At 42.8% G+C, this 26094-nt stretch overlaps 1 protein-coding gene across 1 annotated transcript in view; it reads right to left on the reverse strand.

Annotated features, from left to right (window-relative positions):
- LOC145413236 (sulfotransferase 1E1-like) overlaps positions 1-11047 on the reverse strand; it is a 47028-nt gene extending 35981 nt beyond the window's left edge. Inside the window, exons 1-4 of the mRNA XM_080282967.1 lie at positions 10871-11047; positions 8374-8525; positions 7762-7963; positions 2782-2908 (exon numbers count right to left, since the gene is read on the reverse strand). Coding sequence (XP_080139093.1) covers positions 2782-2908; positions 7762-7963; positions 8374-8525; positions 10871-11047 — 658 coding nt within the window. The remainder of the gene's footprint in view (positions 1-2781; positions 2909-7761; positions 7964-8373; positions 8526-10870) is intronic.
- Between the last annotated feature and the right edge of the window lie 15047 nt (positions 11048-26094).

Here is a 26094-nt window from a genome sequence, read left to right on the forward strand (position 1 = left end):
GATGGCGGGGGACAGGGCGACTTGGAGGCGATTTGTTTGTGGCCACCCCAAACGGGATTGAGGCGTCTGGCAATAGATAGATAGATAGATAGGATTTTCTATTATCGTGGTAAACGAACTGTTTACTATAGTTTTGAAATATACCGGTGCATTTTCATTTATTTGTTGTTTTCTGTAACAGTGTTACAGAATAGGTATCACCTTGTAAAGATATAAAGACGAACATGTAGCCTACATTATCGATGACCGAAAATTTCTGGATACTCTTCCGTCACTTCTTAGGCCGACTGTACAAGGGGAAAGGGGAAAAAGAAGTGTGTGGTAATCATAGGGACATTTGTCTTCTTAGCGTAATAGGAAAAGTGTATGGTAAGATACTTATCGACAGAATAAGGGAAATAACAGAGGAATTAGTTGGAGAAGAACAGGGAGGTTTTAGGAAGGGCAGAGGTTGTGTAGATCAGATATTCATTCTTAGATTTTTAGTGGAAAAGTTTCAAGAGAAGGGAAAGAAATTGTATGCGGCCTTCATGGATTTGGAGAAAGCATATGTCAGGGTAGGGATAGACAAGGGCTGGAAAGTATTAAGAATATATGGAGTAGATGGGAAGTTGATGAAGGCCGTGAAGAGTATGTATGAGGGTGCTAAGGCTGTAGTGCGCGTGGGTAGTGAACTGAGTGAATTATTCTAATTGAAGGTTGGGTTGAAACAGGGATGTGTCATGTCTCCATGGTTGTTTAATCTGTACATGGATGGGGTTTAGGGTTGCCATATCTGAAATGTCAAAATACCGGACGCCTCCGCTGAAACCCATGCTCCCCCCCCCCAACACACACTTTGGGCCTTTGACGTTATGAAATCTGGATATAATATAATATAATATATATGTATACACAAACACACACACACACACACACACACACACACACCAGTACTGCTGTACTGTATCACAATCTTTGATCGTTTTACAATATAATGAAAAACAGGCAAAGTACAGAATTGGCTAGATTATGACTGAAACATACTAAAGAGCCTTTAATGTAGGATAAGATCATAAGAATAACAAATGCTACAGTGTAAAAATGAAACACTAAGCCAATAGTTGTGTGTGTGTACCATGTATTTTATGGCTATAACAGCACCATGGAAGGAATAATAAAAAAAAAAAAAATAAAAAAAAAGCTCGTGGCTGAACAGCAGGAAAAGGCGGGACATCGTAGCAGCTGCTGGCACTAAACCAGCCAAGTTGGCAACACTTAACAGCTGACGACAACAACGAAGGCCTCTCTCTCTCTCTCTCTCTCTCTCTCTCTCTCTCTCTCTCTTGTCATAAGAGTGTAATGGTATATTAAGTTTTTTGAAAAAAAAAAAAAAAAAAAAAGTGATTGAAACTGAACTTCCAGACTTTTGGAGAATTTCTAAAATTCCTCCCGGACGAAGATTTGGACACCTAAATGCCGGACAGGTCCAGGAAAATCCGGACGTATGGCAGTCCTAATGGGGTTATAAAAGAGGTACAAGGTAGGGCAGTGGATGTAGGAGCGGCCCTAATGAGAGAGGGCAGTGTTTGGAAACTCCCTGTACTGTTGTTTGCAGATGATACTGTGTTAAGTGAAGATGAAGGGGAGCTGCAAGGCTCGGTGGATCAGTCTGGGAGAGTTTGTAAGAAACGGAATCTAAAGGTGAATGTAGGGAAGAGTAAAGTGATGGTCTTTGAGAGAGGTGAAGTCAGTGAATGTACAGCGAGGTTGGATGGTGAGGAATTGGAAAATGTGAGTACGTTTAAGTACTTGGGTAGTGTGATGAGTAAGGATGGAGGTTTGGAGGGTGAAGTGCTTGAAAGGGTACAGCAGGGAAGAAAGGTTGCTGGTTCCTTGAAAGCAGTGATAAGAAACAGGGAAGTGAGCATGGAAGTGAAAAAGTTACTACATGACAGTACTGTGAAACCAGCTCTAACGTATGGAAGTGAAGCTTGGACGTTGTTGGAGGGACACAAATCGAGTGAGAGCAGTGGAAATGAGTTATTTAAGAGGAGCCTGTGGAGTCACATGGAGAGACAGACTGACAAATGAGGATGTGAAGGAGCGTTGTGGTGTGGATGGGGATGTGATAGGAATCGTTACGAGAAACACGCTGAGGTGGTCTGGCCATGTGGAGAGGATGGAGGGTGAGAGACTGACGAAGAGAGTGTATGTTAGTGAGGTTGAGGAGGTGAGGGGGAGATGGAGGCCAAGGATGAGATGGAAGGATGTAGTGGAGAGGTATATGAGAGAGAGGGGTGTGAGTTGGGAGCAGGGCAGTGAAATGGCGGGGGATAGGGCGAAGTGGAGGCGATTTGATTGTGGTCACCCCGTATGGGATTACGGAGTCTGGCAGTAGATAGATAGATGCATGTCACCCTCATAGTTGTTAAGGTAAATTAGAGAGCATGTCACCCTGATAGAAGCAAGGGTAAATCAGAGCATGTCACCCTGATAGAAGCAAGGGTAAATCAGAGCATGTCACCCTGATAGAAGCAAGGGTAAATCAGAGAGCATGTCACCCTGATAGAAGCAAGGGTAAATCAGAGAGCATGTCACCCTGATAGAAGCAAGGGTAAATCAGAGAGCATGTCACCCTCATAGAAGATAAGCTAAATTAGAGAGCATGTCACCTGGAGTTCAGGAGTACTATAATCTCTATACTACAGTCTGTGTACTCTGTAATGTATTTTTGTACAATAACCTCTGTACTATAACAAATCACTGTAATGTAATCTCTGTACTGTATTCTCTACTTACTTTCTCTTCTCATCACTCTCCTGGCAAACTTCTCGAGTGATCCTTGATATCTTCCACTCTTGACCACACGTAAGAAGTGGTACAAGGATACCACCATGTCCTTGGGGTTCCTGGCCACGTAGACTACCTGTAACATCATTACCATCGTCAATCCATCTTCATCCTCAATCATCATAATTATCATCAATTCATCATCATCATCATCGTCTTCGTCCTTCTCTTCCCCTCCTTCTTGTCCAAGCCATTGTTATTATTATAAACTTTCCACATCCCTGTGGGAAGTTTTCTTGTTTTTGTCAATATTATCATTATTCAAGGGAAGATCTAAGTCGCTGTCATTCGCATACCATTAGAGTTACAGCCTTTATTTTGTACCATATTATAGTACTGGTTGGCCGCTTCATCTGATCAAATATCATCCTGATCCTTCCAGCGGAACCCGGATAGGATCAGGGGAAAAAAAAAAAGTGGACCTAAAACTCAAGAACCACTTAAGTTAAAGGGGCTGAAATGTTTTATGGCTTATACATTTGACACGGCCAGAACGCAGTGCTTAATATAGTCCATCGGATCATTATTCTGCAGATCGCCTATGGTCCAAAAATTTGACTACCCCGGAGGACAGAGAAATTACCTGATTTTACATGAAAGAATAAAGCTACAACCACCAAACTTGGTGGACTTATAGATCTTGATGACCTAAGGTGATATGCACCTTGACCTCAAGATCCCATTAAAGCTCGGCTTCTTGTAGACAATGTCTGAGGGAAGTTTTTCTTTATCAAAATTGTCCTTGGACAATTTTCCAATGCTCTAGTTATTATTATTATTATTCTTTTTTATTATTATTATTATTATTATTGTTGTTGTTGTCGTTGTTGTTGTTGTTGCTGCTGTTGGTTTCATCATCATCATCACTGTCATCATCATTGTTTCATTACACCCTTACGATTGAGTGTATTTTACTGTTCGATGTGTGTGTGTGTGTGTGTGTGAGTGTGTGTGTGTGTGTGTGTGTGTGTGTGTGTGTGTGTGTGTGTGTGTGTGTGTGTGTGTGTGTAGACAGTATAATTCTAACAGTTTTTAACTGATGTGAACGTACAGTAATTTAGTGCAATGGTTGAGGATAAGCAGTGGTGCTGACCTGTTGCTTTATAGAACAATAGTACAAAGGCCAAGGACAAAGAGCAAGGTCAAGTTATAAGCTTCACTCCGATAAAGCTAATGTTGTTGGAAGGACTAAGAGACTGGCATAAATGGATGTGTTCGCTTTGAGTGAAACGAAGATGAAAGGGAAGGGTGAGTCTATGTTTGGAAGTGTGAATGGAAGATTGCCAGGTGTTCATAGAGGAAGGGCAAGAGAAGGTGTGGCCTTGTTAGTGAGTCCGGAAGTACAGCAGTGTGTGATTGAATGGATGGAGGTGTCATCGAGACTGATGTGGGTGAAAGCGAAATTTGAACGTGAGTTGTGGGTGTTTGTGTGTGCATATGGGCCTGGTAGTGAAAGGGATGAAGAAGAGAGGGAGTCTTTCTGAAATGATGTTGATGAGTGTCTGCAGAGTTTTGGAGCGAATGTGAATGTGGTAATGATGGGAGATCTGAATGCTATAGTGGGAAAAGTAGCAGTTGAAGGTGTAGTTGGTATGCATGGTGTGCTTGGAAGAAATGAAAATGGGGAACGAATGATAGAGATGTGTGCTGAGCGAGAGATGGTGATTGGAAATACGCTGTTTGAGAAGAAAGATATTTATAAGTATACATGGGTGAGACAGGAGGGTGGAAGGGTTGTTGATAGAGCACTGATGAACTATGTGGTTGTGTCCAGGAATGTAATAGGAAGATTGTTGGATGTGAGAGTTTTGAGAGGGGAGGTGGAGGTATGTCTGACCACTACCTGGTGGAGGGAAAGTTAAGAGTAGGTAAGAGATGGGTGAGAGCTGGGAGGGTTAGGTGTGGCAGGGAGGTTTTGAAAGTGAGTTGGATAAAAGAGAGAAAATGATAGAGTATCAGAAGAAGTTGAAAGATGAGTGGAACGCAGTCAAAGATCAGGAGAATATCAGCGTGGAGGAGGAATGGCAGTTGTTTAAGAATGCTGTGGTGAGGCATGCTGAAGTGGTGTTTGGTGTGAGACGAGTGGGTGATGGTGTAAGAGAAGGAAGTGAATGGTGGTGCGAGGAAGTAAGTATGGCTGTGGCTGAGAAGAGACGTGCATATGAAGTGTGGCTGCAGAGGAAGGATGAGGTGTCATATGAGAGGTATAAGGAAAAGAGGAATAGGGCGAGAAGGGCTGTACGTGATGCTAAAGTGGCAGCAGATGGGAGGTGGGGTAGGCGGCTGACTGAGAATTTTCAACAGAATAAGAAAATGTTTTAGAAGGAGGTGAAAAGGGTGTGAAAGGGGGAGTCAAGGAAGGAAGAAGGAGTTAAAGCAGAGGATGGAAGGATGTTAATTGAGATGGATGCAGTACGGAAGAGATGGGCAGAGTATTTTGAAAGATTGTTAACTGTAGAGGAGGAAAGGGAGGCTGAGACTGTGGCAGATGGAAGGGTGCAAGGAATAAATGTGTTGGGAGAGTTGAATGATTCTTTGATCACGAAGGAGGAAGTCGAGAAGGCCGTAAAGGAGATGAAAACAGGGAAAACTGCAGATATGGATGGGTGTGCTGTGGAATGCCTGAAGGGTGGTGGTGTGACTATTGTTGACTGGTTAGTAAGATTGTTGAATGTGTGCTTTGTGAAAGGTATGGTGCCAATTGACTGGGCAAGTACTTGTGTGGTCCTGTTGTATAAAGGCAAAGGTGATAAATATCAATGTACTAGCTTTAGGGGTATAAGTCTCTTGAGTGTTGTAGGTAAGGTGTATGGTAGAGTGTTAATTATGAGCGTTAGAGAGGGTACAGAGGGAGTGATTGGTGATGAGCAATGTGGCTTTAGGAGAGGGATAGGATGCGTGAATCGGGTGTTTGCTGTGAGACAAGTGTGTGAGAAGTATTTAACAAAAGGCAAGGATGTGTTTTGGGAGTTCATGGATTTAGAGAAAGCATATGATAAAATTGATAGGGAGGCTTTGTGGACTGTTTTAAGATTGTATGGACTTGATGGTAGCTTATTAAAAGGGGTGAAGAGTTTGTATGTAAACAGTAGAGCGTGTGTAAGAGTGAGAAATGCAGTGAGTGATTGGTTTCCCGTGAGAGTGGGGCTGCGACAGGGATGTGTGATGTTGCCTTCGTTGTTTAATATTTATATGGATGGTGTTGTAAGGGAGGTGAATGCAAGAGTTTTAGGTGGAGGTCTGAGTCTGGTGAATGTTGATGGTGGAGAGTAGAATCTGAAGCAGCTGCTGTTTACAGATGATACTGCACTGGTGGCTGATTCAGAGGAGAGATTGAGACAGTTGGTAGAGGAGTTTGGAAGGGTGTGTGAAAGGAGGAAATTGAAAGTAAATGAGAATAAGAGTAAAGTGATGAAGTGTACGAGGTTGGTAGATGGTAGGGGGATGAATATAGTTTTGAATGGTGAGTTGCTTGAGGAGGTAGAGTGTTTTAAGTATTTAGGGTCACATGTTGCTGTGGATGGAAGAATAGATGCAGATGTGAAGTTTAGAATGAATGAAGTAGGAAAGGTGCTGGGAGGAATGAAAAAGGTGTTTAGATGTCGTTCGCTTAAAATGGATGTAAAGAGAAGGCAGTATGAGGGTGTTGTGGTACTGACTGCATTATATGGGACTGAAACATGGAATATGGGTGTAGCAGAGAGGAAAAGTTTGAACGTATTGGAGATGAGGTGTCTGAGGAGTGTGTGGAGTGACACGTATGGATCGAGTGAGAAATGATGAAGTGCGAAGGAGAACTGGAGTTGTTCGGGAGATGGCTGATAGAGTTGAGCAGAGAGTGTTGCGATGGTTTGGGCTTATGGAGAGAATGGATAATGAGCGATTGGTGAAAAAGATAACTGGATCTGATGTGAGAGGTGTAAGGCTGAGAGGAAGACCACGAATAGGATGGATGGACAGTGTGAAGAGAGCGCTGGATGTGAGAGGGATGTCTGTTGAGCAAGAAAGAGTGGCTGTGCATGACAGAAATAAATGGAGAGAAATTGTGAATGAATAAATGATGACACAGCCCTGAGGGGATATTCTCCCTCATTTGGTCTAATCAGCTAGTCAGGTCAGGTGCAGGTAAGGGGATGATGTGGCAGGGATAAATCAGCTCTGCCGTCGGGCCCTGCTGCGGATGTCACTGATTACACTGCGCAGTTGACCCTTGTGCGGTGTGGTGCGGTGAAGATCTGCCCCTTCTCCCCTTTGGGGCTAAGATGCGAATGAATGTGTTTGAATGGATGAGTAAGTGGGGAGTGTGTCGTCCTGTCTCGGCTACCTCCCTTTCCGTGGGGGAAGCAGCCTAGGTATATACAGTAGATAAATAGATATTTTAAGAACAAAAAAGTTAGTCACAGAATAAAATTATATATCTTAACCTAACCTGACCTAACTTAATCCGGCTCTATTACTCAAACATTTTATTCAATTTCGGCCGAATTTGGTGGAATGATTAAGGGTCAGCCAAGAATGAAATTATTCGATTTTGAGACGACAGGTCATAGGGAAAGAACAAAGGGGAAGGTCAACGCAGACAGGTTAGATACGACTCGGCGAGAAGGTTGAGGGTTAGGGAAAAAAATCAATTTTCCAGAGTAATCAGGCATCGGTCAGGGTCACAAGGCACGGTCAAAATTTAGGACTGAAGGGTGCAGGTGTGTTTACTCTCTGTGTGCTCTTCGTAACACCTCTTCCTTGTCGACTTATTTTGCATATTACACCTTCACGTTCCCTTGTACGTTATCTGTATTGTTTATAGTTCCACACAATTAGCGTCATTAGTATAGATGACAGAGAGGTGTAATGTGAAGAATATCAATGGCTAACAGTGAGACACTTTCACTTATTTGCATCTCTCTCTCTCTCTCTCTCTCTCTCCCCAACCTTGCATTTCTGGAGCAGGTCCTTATTGTGCAGCTCCAGAGGGAAGTGCGATTTAATCACTCTTGGCGAGGGCTGACTCTCCACTATCTGAATGGCCATACCGTCCTCTTTTGTCTTCCCAGGACAGACTCTGCTGAATTTCTCAGCGACCGACTTCATGTCGTTAACGGCTTGTTCGTACTTGTCGAAGATCATATCTAAACTGGAATTGCAAAGGTGTAGGTTAGAGGAAGGACAGCCTGATGGTGAAGTGCAGGGATTAAGGCATCTGACTATAGATAGATAGTTCGATAGATATGTTAGCGCTAGGGTTCCTATGATTCACCTCCTTGTGAAAATGGCTTTGACTCAGTTCCAAGTGCTGGCTGAATGATGTACTGTTTTTTATGCAAGGAAGAAGGAACCAAAGGCCAGAAGCCCATAAGATTGTCCCCCCCCACACACACACAAGCAGCTCCATATCAGACCGATACAGAGAAAGATATAGCCTGAATATTCACACACACACACACACACACACACACACACACACACACACACACACACACACACACACACACACACACACACACACACACACACACACACACACACACATCGCTAGATAATTACCCAACATCCAGTGAGCGGGCCCACAGCTTCTCCTTCATCTCCTCGTTATTGGGGTCCAGATCCGGGTTCCTTAACATGACCCAAAGAATTTCCTGCATCCACGTTGTGCCGCTTTTTGGGAACGTAATGACGAACACGTCGTCTGGCCGAAGCTGAAAAAGCATCATCATCATCACCATCATCATTAATAATTTAAGCTTTAATGTCATCATCATCATCATCATCATCATCAATAATAATATAAACTTTACTGTCGTCATCATCATTATCATCATCATCATTAATAATATAAGCTTTACTGTCATCATCATCATCAACATCATCATCATCAATAATGATATAAACTTTACTGTCATCATCATCATTATCATCATTATCATCATCATCATCATCATCATCATTATACTAGGGCTGAGTACAAGAAGGGCCAATGTCAAAAATTGCTCATATGGAGATAAGGGCACCAGGGAGCTTGTAAAATAAAGGTCTTTCAGTGCTACAAAGGCCAATGTCGCCAGAGTCTTAGGCAGGATGCTATAACACAACTAGAAGACGGACCACGGAAACTTGCGCCTAAAAAGCTGAAGGACCTGATTGATCTTCCTCTGATTTCTGCTGGAAGTAGACATTTCTACAGGAGCTTACAGGCAGCAGATGGTGTAGATGATGATTATTTAGATGATGACACCAGAGTGTAATTTCTCATTGGTCTTTATACACCGAAAAATGATTGTCTTTAAATTTTTGGAGATCTGGCTAATGTTTCAAATCAGGAATGATTTTTATGAAAAATATATATATATATATAATTTTCAAATTTTTGTTTATAAACAACGGAAATATTACTTAAAATAAGGAAATAACACTTAGGTAAATTTAATATTCAGTTAAAAACATGTAACAATAATTTTATTTTAAAAATATGCAAATTATTATCGAATAAGAAAAAATTATGTCATAGGAAAATATTCTTTACATATATTTATTTATTTTTTTTCACAATGTAAAGCAGCTTTTAGTTACTGGAAAGACACTATGTGATTGCTACTTGGCTTAAACAACAATGAAAACATTACTTTTATGTCTATTCTTCTTAGCTGAATTTTAGTGAAGTCTGCAAACTTATAAATGCATTATCCTCAAAACCTCATTTTTTGACATTGGTCCTTCTTGCACTCAGCCCTAAAATATAAACTTTACTGTCGTCATCATCATTATCATCATCCTCATCATCATTATTAATAATATAAACTTTACTGTCATCATCATCATCATTATCATTATTAATAATATAAGCTTTACTGTCATCATCATCATCATTATCATCATCATCATCATTATCATGATCATCATCATCATTATTAATAATATAAACTTTACTGTCATCATCATCATCATCATCATTATCATTATTAATAATATAAGCTCTACTGTCATCATCATCATCATTATCATCATCATTATCATCATTATTAATAATATAAACTTTACTGTCGTCATCATCAATATCATCATCATCATTATTAATATTATAAACTTTACTCTCGTCATCATCATTATCATCATCATCATCATCATCATCGTCATCATCATTATTAATAATATAAACTTTACTGTCGTCATCATCATCATCATCATTATCATTATTAATAATATAAGCTTTACTGTCATCATCATCATCTTCTTCTTCATCATTATTAATAATGTAAACTTTGCTGTCATCATCATCATCATCATTAATAATATAAAGTTTACTGTCATCATTATCATCACCATTATTAATAACATAAACTTTACTGTCGTCATCATCATCATCATCATCATCATCATCATTATTAATAATATAAGCTTTACCGTCATCATCATCATCATCATCATAATAATATAAACTTTGTCACCATCATCATCATCATCATCATTAATAAAATAAACTTTATTATCATCACCACCATCATCATCATCATCATCATCATCATCATTAATAATATAAACTTTATTCTAATCATCATCATCATCATTATCATCATTAATAATATGAACTTTATTACCATGGCCACCATCATCATCTCTGTCATCATAGTAATCGTCATAACTAATAATATAAACTTCACTGTCATCATCCTCATCATTATCATCCTCATCATCATCATCATCATCATCATCATCATCATCATCATCATTATCATCATCATTATCATCAGCAAATTTTTCATTATCTTCAGTTTATAATTACTGTTAGCACTGCCATCATCGTCATTAGTTATTCATCGTCCTTCACATTATTCTCAGCTGTAATAATCCTCCTCATCAATATTCGTATCAGTATTATCGTTGTGTAAGGGCAGCTGGATCATGGAAAACAAATCGCTAAAGAAGATACGTTACGGAATCTCCAAGGCAGCACATATCTCCACCTCGTGTCTTGGAGTATGACAACCCCTATAACACTGAGCTGTGACGTGGGAAACAAATGGCTAAGGAAAATGTGTTAGGGTACCTCCATGTTGTAAAGCCGGTCCAGATATCGTGTGGTAATGGCCGGGTACAACCAGCCGTCGGACAGGATTCGCACCACACCACTTCTGTACTTCACCAGGTCTTCGCTGATCTTCCGTAACTCTTCACTGGTCGGGAGTTCGGTCTCATGGCCAGATAGAAGGCGTTGCTTGTTCATCCTTAGTGGTCTTGTTTTCGCACAGGCTGCAGAATGGACAGAAGGGTTAGGTGAGGTTAGATTAGGTTGCGTTAGTAAAGTTAGGTCAGGTTAGATTAGGTTGCTTTAGTGAGGTTAGGTCATGTTAGGTTAGGTGGCGTTAGTGAGGTTAGGTTAGGTTAGGTTAGGTTGGGTTAGTGAGGTTAGGTTAGGTAAGGTTAGTTTAGGTTAGGTTAGGTTGTTAGTGAGGTTAGGTTGTTAGTGAGGTTAGGTCAGGTTAGCTTAAGTGAGGTTAGATTAGGTTTCGTTAGTGAGGTTAGGTCAGATTATGCTGCATTAGTGGGTTAGGTGATGTTAGTTTAGGTTAGGTTAGGTCAGGATTGTGTTAGTGAGGTTAGGTCAGGCTAGGTGAGGTTATATTAGGTTAGGCTAGGTTAGATTGCGTTAATGAGGTTAGGTATGATAATAATAACACAACTACTAGCTACTACTACTACTACTACTAGCTACTACTACTGTTAGGACTCCATATTATACTTACAAATCATAATAGATAGATAGATAGAGAGACAGATAGAAGCAGGGAGTCAGATGATGAGAAGGTATTGTGTCTACGAGAATCGAGCAATGCTAAACATGCTTACACACTCTTAACTCAAGGAATGCTTTATAGGCACACGACAGCGCCTAGTGACCATACACACACATACACACATACTCACACATAGGCTTCTAGAACTTTCCACTCACAAGGAACACACGTGATACGTCTCCTGTTTCACCAGAATTTAGGAAAGCGAGGGCAGAAAGAAGCTAGCCATAGAACAGACAGGTCGCAGGGAGAAGGGCTTAGCAACTTGAGAGAGAGAGAGAGAGAGAGAGAGAGAGAGAGAGCGAGACAGAGAGATAGCTAGCGGGACTCTACTTTATACTTCGCTCTGTGTGAGAGACTTGTTAATATTTCCAAGACAAATAAAAATAGTCCCATACTATTCTTTACCTCTCCTGTCACTACATGACAAATGGGAACTCAAGATTATCTACTTACAAAACAACTCAAGTATAACAACCGCTCGTCCACAAGTCTAATATATAATTATAACTCCACTACAAGTAACTACAAAGTCTTTATGACACTACTACTACTACTACTACTACTACTACTAGCTACTACTACTACTGCTACTACTACTACGAGGAGAAGGAGGAGGAGGGGGGGTAATAATAATAATAAGAGTAATAATAATAATAATAATAATAATAATAACAACAACAACAGCAACAGGTGGGAGCGCTCACCATCCACTCATTCAGTGTAGTGCTGCTCTCGGGTGACTGCCCTTTCCTCTTTTCTTTCTTTCCTTCCTTCCTCTGTCTTTCTTTCCTTCTTTGTTTCCTCTTCCTTCTGTCAACAGGTGACTCTACACTGAGTGACAAGCCATATGTGTCCTGTACACCAGGAAACCATTACTACGCTGGATGGTAACCATATAACCAAATTATGGCGCCTGGTGGTTTAGTGGGTAATTAAGGCCCTCCAATCGAATTGAGTTGGTGAAGGTTTATATCCAAGGAATGGTTGGGGTTTATTGCTCATGTAATGCCACTCAGGGATGAGTGAGGCTGGTCACCCTTATCTTAAATGTGAGGACCAACTTGCCTAGCCCCGGGCTCTTACGCTTCTCATGGGGCAACACAGGATTAGATAATAATGATGATGTGATGATGATGATGATAATAATAATAATAATAATAATAATAAGAAGAAGAAGAAGAAGAGCAGTCACAGAGTTCAGCATTCGCGTGTACCAACTGATTTGACGGAATTATTTGACTTTACCCTGTGACCCTGACCCTCGACAGATTACTCTCAATATCTTTATTCTCTCCTAACTTTTTAATAATTCCACTAACGCTCGTTCAGATAAGATCAGTAATGTCTGAGTTGACTTTTGCCAGTGATCTTGAAATTTAATCTTTCCCTGCTATCTCGCCTTTTCACTGCATTCAAAAATAAATTTCTGTTTCACTCTTTTTGTTTTTACCTGAAGACTTCCACAAGGTTTAGCTAATATCAGACAGAATCTGTTTAAGCTGATCTTGTCGTGGGACTTCGACACTAGATCACACTCCAGGGTGATCCTCAACTCATCCACCAAGCTGGATCCAAATCAGATCAAAACTGTTTCACATATTTTATTCACTTACAGATACGTGGCTCGAACGTTGACCTTTTCCTGTGACCTTGACCTTTGGTTGATTGTTCTCAAAACTGTATCCCTCTGTTCTTCCTTTTGTTCTTCCTTGACATTTGACCTGTTGTTCTCAAAAGCAGTACGTGTGCTCCTTAGCCGGTTGTCAACCCATCCACCAAGTTGGCTACATTTGGATAAGAACTGTTTGAAATATGTTAAACTCTCACACGGGTCACACTTTATCCTGTGATTGTTCGAGTCTAATCACTTCATTCTTACCCTGCCGTCAATTATTTCCCAAAGTTTGTTCGCGATGAGATAAAAATATATAAGCTGATCTTGCTAGCCCGTGATACTCTACTTTGACTTTATGCTCTAAAAAACAGTTTGTGTATATGAGGCCTACAGTATCTATCAACCTTTCCACCAAGTTTCATTAAATCGATTAAAACACACACACACACACACACACACACACACACACACACACACACACACACACACACACACACACACACACACACACACACACGTAGAGAGAGAGAGAGAGAGAATTCTGTATAAACAAAAAAGAGCCTCTGTTAATGTCTTTTGTTGTTGTTTTTTTAGCAGCTTTGGGCTGTTTTGTAAGTGGCATAGAAGGCATGGTAACACCTCTTACTTTGCTATTTATCCTGCTGTTTACACCACAGTATCCTCCTATACGTTTAGGCTACAAATTATGTCGGTAGTGGGTAGTTAAATTGTAAGAAATTATTTAGATCCACTGCACAAAATAAGTCGCTACGGTAAAGGTGCTAGGAAGGGTAAGACAATGTCACTAATTTATATCTGATACTTATAGAACACATGGTTGTTACGTGGGATTAGCCTGCATCCCATATTACAGAGTGCAGCTTGCAATGACAAATATTAGTTCGCGATACGAAATAATTTCCTGAGTGCGTGAATGTAAAACACACACACACACACACACACACACACACACACACACACACACACACACACACACACACACTCTACTCACGGCTGCGTAGAGAGGTGAGTGTTAGTGAGGAGGAGTAAGCATGCACTGACGTAGCGACTGGCCTTGTGGCTGATATGAAATTAAATGTGAGCACGTGACTGAGTGGGGCAGGAGGGAAGGGTCTTGAATCATGATGTATGAGAGAGAGAGAGAGAGAGAGAGAGAGAGAGAGAGAGAGAGAGAGAGAGAATGTTCATATGCTCCACTTCAGTTCCGCCAAGCTATTTCTTTTGTGTTGCGGGGACGGTTCATTCAGCGTTATCAGCATCTAGCCTACATCATATTCACATACTCCCACTGCCACACCCATGCCCACACCAGCAGACTGAGCCGTTCAAGCAACACATCAGATATCCCCGGCTGTGTTTTAGTGTTGACGGACCACCATGTATGTTATTTTGCCGAGGTAGAAATAAGTTAGGTAAAATTTACTAACCCAGTAGATTATAGTGGCTTTATGTAACTTGATGCAGGATTGTAGTAGTAGTGGTGGTGGTGGTGGTGGTGGTGGTAGTGATGGTGGTGGTAGTAGTAGTAGTAGTAGTAGTAGTGGTAGTGATGGTGGTGGTAGTAGTAGTAGTGGTAGTAGTAGTAGTAGTAGAGTAGTAGTAGTAGTAGTAGTAGTAGTGGTAGTAGTGGTGGTGGTTGTGGTGGTGGTAGTAGTACTAGCAGTTTGTGGGGTGGTCGCGGCAGTAGTTGCTCCTGGTGTGCTGGTAGTAGTAGTGGTAGCAGTAGTAGCAGTAGTAGTTTGGTGTGGTGGTGGTGGTAGTAGTAGTAATAGTAGTAGTAGTAGTAGTAGTAGTTGTTGTTGTTGTTGTCGTAATGATAGTAGTAGTAGTAGTAGTAGCACTAGTAGTAGTAGTAGTAGTAGTAGTAGTCGTAATTGTAGTAATAGTAGTAGCAGAAATAATAATAATAATAATAATAACACATACATACATACATACATCATCTAAACCTGCATTGCCCCATGAGAAGCGTAGGAGCCTGGGGCAAGGCAAGTTGGTCCTAACATTTAAGACGAAAGTGACCAGCCTCACTCATCCCTGAATGGCGTTACGTGAGCAGTAAACATCAACCATCCCTTGGATATGAAATGACACGGGCTCAGTCCTGTTGGAGCGCCTTAAATAATATCATTCTCGTCCTCCTCCTCATCATAACAATGCAGTATATATAACAGTGGTAGGAATAGTAATAGCGGTAGTGGTGGTATAGTAGGACTCGCCTAAGTTTGCGGCTGTGGTGTGGCCCGCACCTGTGTACAATGGTGCCACGTTTCCCCAACTTGCGATGTGAAACGGAAGCTATTTATGTACAAGGCAACACAAATACGATAAATTCAGATGAATAAAACTTACACTTGTGTATTTTGATGGATGAATCAACAGTAATCTTATTATGCATAAAATATTTATACAGTAACACAGAAACATGGCATACATATTGTACAGTGTTGCTAAAAGAAATTGTAGTCACTTTTAATGTTTTTTTTAGCGTAGTTTTAGGGTGGGTAATAATATCACATTTATGGATATAAGAGAATGAGCCTGAAAAAAGAAGAAATATGCCAATATCCAAAGTAAAAGAAATAATTCATATAATTCTTGTGAGTGGCAATACTGACACACCCAGTCTGGCCTAAGGTAAAGTACGTACCCCTCCGTAGACCCAAACATAGCTTGTACAGGTGTTGCTAGGGAAAAATGCTCACATTTACTGGCTTTTACCGTAATTTTAAGGGCGAGGAATAATCACATTTATAATCATAAGCTAATATGTAGGACAAAATAGTAGGCATATGCCAATACTGAAGTAAAAAAAAAAACATTATTCACTCGCGAGCGGCAACACTTCCACACCCAGTCGGTGGCCTTGATCTCAGGGGTGGTGTGGAAATGATGTGGAGGCATTGTCAGGCTGAGAGAGAGATGGAGGAAGGGGAAAGAGAATGAATGAATGAAAATCAATCATGGTACTGCAATAACGGGTCATCTGTCGCCGTATACAAAAAATGATAAATATCACTAAATATAACAAAACCAAATTAACAAATGAAAGCACAATTATAAACAACTTATAAAAGAATCAAAAGTACTCAGGGTGGGTCACACCTCCCGCCAAGAGAGAGAGAGAGAGAGAGAGAGAGAGAGATAACGGTATAGAAAACGTGGCAACACTGTACACAGGTGCGGGCCACACCACAGCCACAAACTTAGGCGAGTCCTACTATGACAGTGGTAGTAGTAGTAATAATGGAGGTGGGGGTGGTAGTTTGGGGGAGGTAGTGGCTGGTTTGGTACAGAGGTGGTATGTTGTCCTGATTGACGCGAGTTCCATTTCCGGCTGAACAGGGAAGTCTTTGAGAATTTGAATGTCGTTAAAATGAACTTCACTGATATACCAGAAGACCCACCGACATGTAAAAATACTCCCTCTAATACACCAGTCCCGTATGAGTCAGCCCTGGCATGTATTCAGTATGGACAGTGAGTGTTAGTGCCCAAGTGGTGACATGTGGAGGCCTGTGACACAACCCTGGCATGTATTCAGTATGGACGGTGGGTGTTAGTACCCAAGTGGTGACACATGAAGGTGAATGAGACAGCACTTGCATGTATTCAGTATGTGTATGTATGTGTATGTGTGTGCGTGTATGTGTGTATATGTGTGTGTGTGTGTGTGTGTGTGTGTGTGTGTGTGTGTGTGTGTGTGTGTACGTGTATGTATGTTTGTGTTAATATTTGTGTGTGTGTGTGTGTGTGTGTGTGTGTCCAACGTAATACTGCATTAATTTCGTGGTGCAGTGTGTTGATAGTTATATTTTGTACTTTTAACATATCCTAGTGTTCTGTGTTTGTGTAACTAGTGTAACCAGTGTTTTAAATATGAGGTCAGCTTGAGACAAGTGCCAGTTAAGAAGGACTGGTGAGGGTGGCTTGGGTAAGGGTATGGAGGAGACTGGCAGTTGGCGTGGAGGCGGGTGGAGCTCATTTCACTCCCTTCCCCCCTTCCCTCCTTCCTGGGTATACAGGGTTAGGAGGGGGGCGCCCCTCAGCCCAAATTAGTAGCAGTAAGTGTACATTTGATCACAAATTCATCTTTCGGCAGGTGACGCCATGGGTTCACAATAAGTGTTGCTGCTGTTATCATTTTTCTTCCTAAGGCAGCTAGTTCTGAATGGTAGTCTACATGTTGGATAAACGTCATGCCTTACAAGGCGCTGATAGCAGCGGCACCAGGTACACATTTAAATTAAACTGACTGAACGATATTTTCAGATAGCTCGATCGTGGTTTCAAAACGAAAACATGCAGAGCTGCAAAGAAACTTTTTGATTGTGTGTACACATAAAGTGCAGAGGTGTAAAATTATAAACACTGAGATAAAGTAATTAAAAAATATATTTTCTGCTTCTCTGTTTTTACAGTATAACTGTTGGCGCTAAAGAGTATCTCTCTCTCTCTCTCTCTCTCTCTCTCTCTCTCTCTCTCTCTCTCTCTCTCTCTATATATATATATATATATATATATATACACCTAGGCTGCTTCCCCTAAGGAAAGGGAGGTAGCCGAGACAGGACGACACACTCCCCATTTACTCATCCATTCAAACACATTCATTCGCATCTTAGCCCGAAAGGGGAGAAGGGACGGATCCTCACCGCACCACACAGCACGAGGGTCAACTGCGCAGTGCAAACAGTGACACCCGCAGCAGGGCCTGACTGCAGAGCTGGTTTACCCCTGCCTCATCATAATAGACCAATCCCCTAACCCGAACCTGACCTGATCAGCTGATCAGACCAAATGAGGGAGAATATCCCCTCAGGGCTGCGTCATCATTTATTCATTCACAATTTCTCTCCATTCATTTCTATCACACACAGCCACTATTCCTTGTTCAACAGACGTCCCTCTCGCATGCAATACTCTCATCACACTGTCCATCCATCCTATTTGTGGTCTTCCTCTCAGCCTTACACCTCTCACATCAGATCTAGTTATCTTTTTCACCGATCTCTCATTATCCATTCTCTCCATATGTCCAAACCATCGCAACACCCTCTGCTCAACTCTAACAGCCATCTCCCAAACAACTCCAGTTCTCCTTCGCACTTCATCATTTCTCACTCGATCTATACGCATCACTCCACACATACTCCTCAGACACCTCATTTCCATTACATTCAAACTTTTCCTCTCTGCTACACCCATATTCCATGTTTCAGCCCCATATAATGCAGTCGGTACCACAACACCCTCATACAGCCTTCTCTTTACATCCATTCTAAGCGAACGACATCTAAACACCTTTTTCATTCCTCCCAGCACCTTTCCTACTTCATTCATTCTAAACTTCACTTCTGCATCTATTTTCCATCCACAGCAACATGTGACCCTAAATACTTAAAACACTCTACCTCCTCAAGCAACTCGCCATTCAAAACCATATTCATCCTCCTACCATCTACCAACCTCGTACACTTCATCACTTTACTCTTATTCTCATTTACTTTCAATTTCCTCCTTTCACACACCCTTCCAAACTCCTCTACCAACTGTCTCAATCTCTCCTCTGAATCAGCCACCAGTGCAGTATCATCTGTAAACAGCAGCTGCTTCAGATTCCACTCTCTACCATAAACATTCACCAGACTCAGACCTTCACCTAAAACTCTTGCATTCACCTCCCTTATAACACCATCCATATAAATATTAAACAACGAAGGCGACATCACACATCCCTGTCGCCGCCCCACTCTCACGGGAAACCAATCACTCACAGTATTTCCCACTCCTACACACGCTCTACTATTTACATAAAAACTTTTCACCCCTTTTAGTAACCTACCATCAAGTCCATGCAATCTTATAACAGTCCACAAAGCCTCCCTATCAATTCTATCATATGCTTTCTCTAAATCAATCAACGCCCAAAACACATCCTTGCCTTTTGCTAAATACTTTTCACACACTTGTCTCACAGCAAACACCTGATCAACGCATCCTATCCCTCTCCTAAAGCCACACTGCTCATCACCAATCACTCCCTCTGTACCCTCTCTAACGCTCATAATTAACACTCTACCATAAACCTTACCTACAACACTCAACAGACTTATACCCCTAAAGCTAGTACATTCATACTTATCACCCTTGCCTTTATACAAAGGGACCACACAAGTACTTGCCCAGTCAATTGGCACCATACCTTTCACAAAGCACACATTCAACAGTCTTACTAACCAGTCAACAATAGTCACTCCACCACCCTTCAGGCATTCCACAGCACACCCATCCATACCTGCAGCATTTCCTGTTTTCATCTTTACGGCCTTCTCCACTTCCTCCTTCGTGATCAAGAATCATTCAACTCTCCCAACACATTTATTCTTTGCACCCTTCCATCCGCCACAATCTCAGCCTCCCTTTCCTCTTCTACATTTAACAATCTATCTATCTATCATCCAATCCTACATTGCCCTATGAGGAGCGTAGGAGCACGGGGCTAGGAGTTGGTCCCGACATTTAAGATGAGAGTGGCCAGCCTCGCTCATCCCTGAGTGACATTACACGAGCAATCAACCCCAACCACCCCTTTGATATAAATCTTCACCGGCTAAATCTGATTGGAGCGCAATAATTACCCACTAAACCACAAGGCGCCAAAATTTGGTTATATAGTTACCACCCAGAGTAGTAAATGGTTTCCTGGTGTACAGGAAACTATTTGGCTTGTCACTCAGTGTAGAGTCACCCACAGGCAGAAGGAAGAGAAAAGAATGAAGGAAAGAAAGACAGAAGAGGGAGTGTAAAGTTGCCCATAGGCAGAAGGACAAGGAAAGAATGAACGAAAGGAAGACAGAAGAGGATGGAAGGAGAGAGGGATGGAGGAGAGGAAAGGGCAGACACCCGAGAGCAGCACTACATCGAGTGAGTGGATGATGAGAGCCCCCACCTACCACATTTAACAATCTTTCAAAATACTCCGCCCATCTCTTCCGTACTGCATCCATCTCAATTAACATCCTTCCATCCTCTGCTTTTACTCGCTCTTCCTTCCCAGACTCTCCCTTTCGCACCCTTTTCACTTCCTTCTAGAATATTTTCTTATTCTGTTGAAAATTCTCAGTCAACTGCCTACCCCACCGCTTATCTGCTGCCACTTTAGCATCATGCACAGCCCTTCTCGCCCTATTCCTCTTTACCTGATACCTCTCATATGACACCTCATCCTTCTTCTGCAGCCACACTTCATATGCACGTCTCTTCTCAGCCGCAGCCATACTTACTTCCTCGCACCACCATTCACTTCCTTTTCTTACACCACCACCCACTCGTCTCAGACCACACACCACTTCAGCATGCCCCACCACAGCACTCTTAAATAACTGCCATTCCTCCTCCACACTGCCATTTTCCTGATCTTTCACTGCGGTCCACTCATCTTTCAATTTCTCCTGAAACTCTATCATTTTCTCTCTTTTATCCAACTCACTCACTTTCAAAACCTCCCTGCCACACCTAACTCTCCTAGCTCCCACCCATCCCTTACCTACTCTTAACTTTCCCTCCACCAGTTAGTGGTCAGACATACCTCCACCCTCCCCTCTCAAAACTCTCACATCCAACAATCTTCCTATTACATTCCTGGACACAACCACATAGTCCATCAAAGCTCTATCAACAACCCTTCCACCCCCCTGTCTCACCCATGTATACTTATAAATATCTTTCTTCTCAAACAAGGTATTTCCAATCGCCATCTCTCGCTCAACACACATCCCTATCATTCGTTCCCCATTTTCATTTCTTCCAGGCACACCATCCATACCAACTACACCTTCAAATGCTACTTTTCCCACTCTAGCATTCAGATCTCCCATCATTACCACATTCACATTCGCTCCAAAACTCTGCAGACACTCATCAACATCATTCCAGAAAGACTCCCTCTCTTCCTCATCCCTTTCACTACCAGGCCCATATGCACTCACAAACACCCACAACTCACGTTCAAATTTCGCTTTCACCCATATCAGTCTCAATGTCACCTCCTTCCATTCAGTCACACACTGCTGTACTTCCGGGCTCACTAAGGCCCCAGTCACACTGCAGGTACGACTTATCGCAAACCACCCGCGACCTGCAAGTCGTGGGTGGTTTTGGTGAGGTTTATGACAGGTCTTCATAGGTCTTGATCTAGCCGCAGGCCACCATGGCAACCAAAAAATCGTCGTGAGGTTTTTTGTGCTGCATGAGAGTCAGTGAGAATGAGAGGGCAAGAGAGGGAGTATGTCTGATGATAAGCAAGAAGTGGAAGGAGAACATAAGAGAGTATGGAACAGTGGGTGCAAGGATTGTATGGGTGAGGATGAAAGTAGGTATACAAGCATGGGCGATTGTATGTGTGTATGCTCCAACAGAGGATCGAGTGGCAAGAGTGAAAGATGAGTTTTGGGCGAGAGTAGAAGCATGTATGGACAAGTTTGAGAGGAGCGAGAGAGTGCTGTTGATTGGAGACATGAATGGCAAAGTTGGGAATGTACGAGTGGATGGAGTGGTTGGTCAGTGGGGTGTGCCAGCTGAAGTAGATGGGAATGGTAGTGCTTTGGTGGACATCTGTGCTGGTAAGGGGTTGGCAATAGCCAACACCTACTTTCGTCATAAGATGATCCACCGGTATACATGGAGAGTAATGAGGAGGATGGATGGTGAACTTGTTGAACGAAAGGCAATGATAGACTACGTGTGTGTGGATGAGCGAATGAGAAGACAAGTGTTGGATGCAAGAGTGTGGAGAGGGTGGGGGAATGGAGTCTCGGACCATCACTTAGTGATGGCCAAGGTAGAGCTGCAAAGAAAGTGGTTGAGGAGGCGAAGGGGAAGACAGGAGGAAGCAGCTCCTGTGAGAAGAGTGGAGAAATTGCAAGATAGTGAGAAAAGGACAGAGTATAAGAGCATAGTGGAAGAAAGATTGGGAAGGTATGAGCTAGAGCAGATGGAAGGGGTGGAAGACGTATGTAAGATATTCACGGAAGAGATAAGCGCAGCGTGTGAGGCGGTTTGTGGAGTGAGGAGGAGATGCAAGGGTGTGCAAGGGACAGCATGGTGGAATGATGAGGTGAAACGAGCTGTGGAACAAAAGAAGAAGGCATATGGGGAATGGTTGGCGAGTAGAGGTAGGGGAGAAGATGAGAGAGAGAAGAGAGAGGTATATGTGAGCAGGAGAAGGGAGGTTAAGAGACTGGTGAAGGAGAGTAAGAAGAAAGTGGATGAAGAGTTTGGGAGGAATCTGAGTGTGAAATGGAGGGAGAGTAAGAAATTGTTTTGGAAGGAGATAAAGAAAGTAAGGCAGTGTGAAAGGGGAAATAGTAGGGGAGTGAAGGATAGGAATAATAGATTGTTGGTGGAGAAGAGAGAGAAAGTGAGGAGATGGAAGGAGCACTTTGAGGATTTGTTGAATGTAGAGAGTGAGAGCAGTGTGAGTATAAGTGGTTGGGGAATGGCTGGGAGAAGAAGAGATGAGAGGAGGGAGGAAGAGATCAGTAGGTCGGAAGTAGTGGAAGCGATGAAGAAGATTAAGCTGGGAAAGGCCCCAGGAATTGATGGAGTGTGTGGTGAAATGCTTAGGTATGGGGGTGAGATTGTTGTGGAGTGGATATGGAAGTTGTGTAGATTGGCTTGGGAAGAGGGAAGGGTTCCAGAGGACTGGAAATCAGGTATAATTGTTCCTCTGTACAAAGGAAAAGGGGAGAGAGAAGTATGTGGTAACCATAGGGGTATTTGCCTTCTTAGTGTGACTGGTAAAATATATGGTAGAATACTCATTGATAGGGTTAGGCATATGACAGAGGAGCTAGTTGGAGAAGAACAAGGGGGATTTAGGAAGGGAAAAGGGTGTGTAGACCAGATATTTGTTCTAAGATGTTTAGTGGAGAAGTATCTAGAGAAGGGAAGGAAAGTGTATGCTGCCTTCATGGACTTGGAGAAAGCTTATGACAGAATAGATAGGCAAGGTATGTGGAAGGTATTAAGAATATATGGAGTGGAGGGAAAATTGTTGAGTGCTGTGAAGAGTATGTATGAGGGAGCTAGGGCTACGGTGCGAGTGGATGGTGAGCTGAGTGAGTTCTTTGATCTCAATGTGGGACTGAAACAGGGGTGTGTAATGTCTCCATGGCTGTTTAATATATATATGGATGGGGTTGTAAAGGAGGTTCAAGGTAGGGCAGTGGATGTGGGGGTGGCCCTAATGAATGAGGGTGAGATTTGGAAGCTTCCGGTGTTGCTGTTTGCTGATGATACAGTATTGTTGAGTGAAGATGAATGGGAGTTGCAAGGTTTGGTGAATGAATTTGGGACAGTGTGTAGGAGGAGGAAGCTGAAAGTTAATGTAAACAAAAGTAAAGTTATGGTGTTTGAGAGGAATGAAGTCACAGAGTGTGCAGTGAGGTTGGATGGTGAGGATATGGAGAATGTGAGTGCATTCAAGTACTTGGGTAGTGTGATGAGTAAGGATGGAACTTTGGGGGATGAAGTAAATGAAAGGGTACAGCAGGGAAGGAAGGTTGTTGGTACACTGAAAGCAGTGATGAGAAATAGGGAGGTGAGTATGGAAGTTAAGAAGTCACTGCATGATGGTATTGTGATCCCTATCCTGACGTATGGAAGCGAGGCGTGGACCTTGCAAGAAGGGAACAAGTCAAGAGTGAGAGCAGTGGAAATGAGTTACTTGAGAGGAGCATGTGGAGTGACGTGGAGGGACAGGTTGACGAATGAAGAAGTGAAGGAACGTTGTGGGGTAGATGTGGATGTGGTTGAAAAGATTAGGAGAAATACACTGAGGTGGTTTGGACATGTGGAGAGGATGGAGAATGAAAGACTGACTAAGAGGGTGTATGTAGGTGAGGTGGAGGGAGGGAGAGGGAGGGGTAGACCGAGGATGAGGTGGAGGGATGGAGTTGAGAGGTATATGAGGGAGGGGGGGGTGAGTTGGGGGAGGGTAGTCAAATGGTGGGTGACAGAGTGACCTGGAGGCGTTTTGTCTGCGGCCACCCTTTGCGGGATTAGGGCGTCGGGCTATAGATGAAAAACCTCCCCGCGACCACCGATATCGTGGCATGGAAGCCGCCAGGTGGGCAGCAGGACTTCGTCTGGCCGGCTTACGGACTGCGACTGGTCGGCGACACCTGATATTTAAGCAGTGGTTGCCATCCAGACGGAGGCCAGTTGCCTCCCGCTCTGTGCGGTGGCTGTCTGCACTCCGTCAAGGCGACAACTGGACTGCGGCGGCTGCCATCCACAAGCCTCCTGTCCGGTGTGGTGGTTGAAGTCTGGCCACCGTCCAGCCGGCGACTGGTCGAGCGACAGGTGGTTGGCTGAACCGAGACCAGCCGCCGGCCAATCCGCGGCCAGTGTCAGTCTAGTGGCAGCCTAGAGGTCGTGGTCTAAACTGTGACAGGACACGGACAGGCCGTCATTTGTTGGCGGCCTGCCGACGACCGGCCAGCCACCCGTCGGTGTCTTGACCTGTGTGTACAGTACATGGCCATAGTCGCCGTTTGGCCGCCCACTGGATGGATGCTGGACGGACACTGGACGACCACCAGTAGCCGATTGGTGGCACGACTGCTCGGAGACCTCCGTAGTCGGGGACTAGTTTCGCGATTATCGGGTTTGCGTGAAGTCGTATCTGCAGTGTGACTGGGGCATAACAAGGCCACACCTTCTCTTGCCCTTCTTCTGTCAACACCTCACAATCTTCCATTCACACTTCCAAACATAGACTCACCCTTCCCTTTCATCTTTGTTTCACTCAAAGCTAACAAATCCAACTTTCTTCTCACAAACATTCTCCCAATCTCCTCCCTTTTAGCCTCAATCGTACTACATCCACGCACATTCATAGACCCAATCTTCAGGGTACGGGGATAACTCAATCTCCCATATATATATATATATATATATATATATATATATAAAGAGGTGAGACAGGCTGTGGCACAAAAGAAGAAAGCACACAATGCATGGATGAGAAATAGGGGCGTGGAAGAAGTTGAGAGGTGGAAGAGTGAGTTATATGTAGAAAGGAAGAGAGAGGTGAAAAGATTAGTAAGAGAGAGTAAGATGAGAGTGGATGAGGAATTTGGAAGGAATTGGAGTGTAAAGTGGAGGGACTGTAAGAAAATGTTCTGGAAAGAGGTGAAAAGAGTAAGACAGGGTGGAAGTGAAGTTAGCAGGGGAGTGAAAGATAAAAATGGTAGATTACTAGTGGAGAAGGGAGAAAAAGTGAGCAGATGGAGAGAACACTTTAAGGAATTGTTGAACATAGAGGATGGAAGTAATGCGAGTATAAGTGGCTGGGGAATGGCTGGGAGAAGGAGGGAGGTGAGAAGACAGAAAGAAATCAGTAGGATAGAAGCTGTGGAAGCAATGAAGAAAGTTAAATTGGGGAAAGCCCCAGGAATTGATGGAGTGTGTGGTGAAATGCTGAAGCATGGGGGAGAGAGAGTAGTAGAATGGATGTGGAAGATGTGCAGGTTGGCCTGGGAGGAAGGTAAAGTCCCGGAGGATTGGATGTTAGGTATTATTCCCTTGTATAAAGGAAATGGAAAAAAAGAAGTATGTGGTAATCATAGGGGCATTTGTCTACTTAGTGTAATAGGAAAAGTGTATGGTAGGATAATTATTGACAGAGGGATATAACAGACGAATTAGTTGGAGAAGAACAGGGAGGCTTTAGGAAGGGAAGAGGTTGTGTAGATCAGATATTCATTCTTAGATCTTTAGTGGAAAAGTTTCTAGAGAAGGGAAAGAAGTTGCATGTGGCCTTCATGGACT

This window comes from Coenobita brevimanus, chromosome 95 (genome assembly GCF_032717465.1).
Source record: "Coenobita brevimanus isolate Jiangsu-jjx chromosome 95, ASM3271746v2, whole genome shotgun sequence".
NCBI lineage: Eukaryota > Metazoa > Arthropoda > Malacostraca > Decapoda > Coenobitidae > Coenobita > Coenobita brevimanus.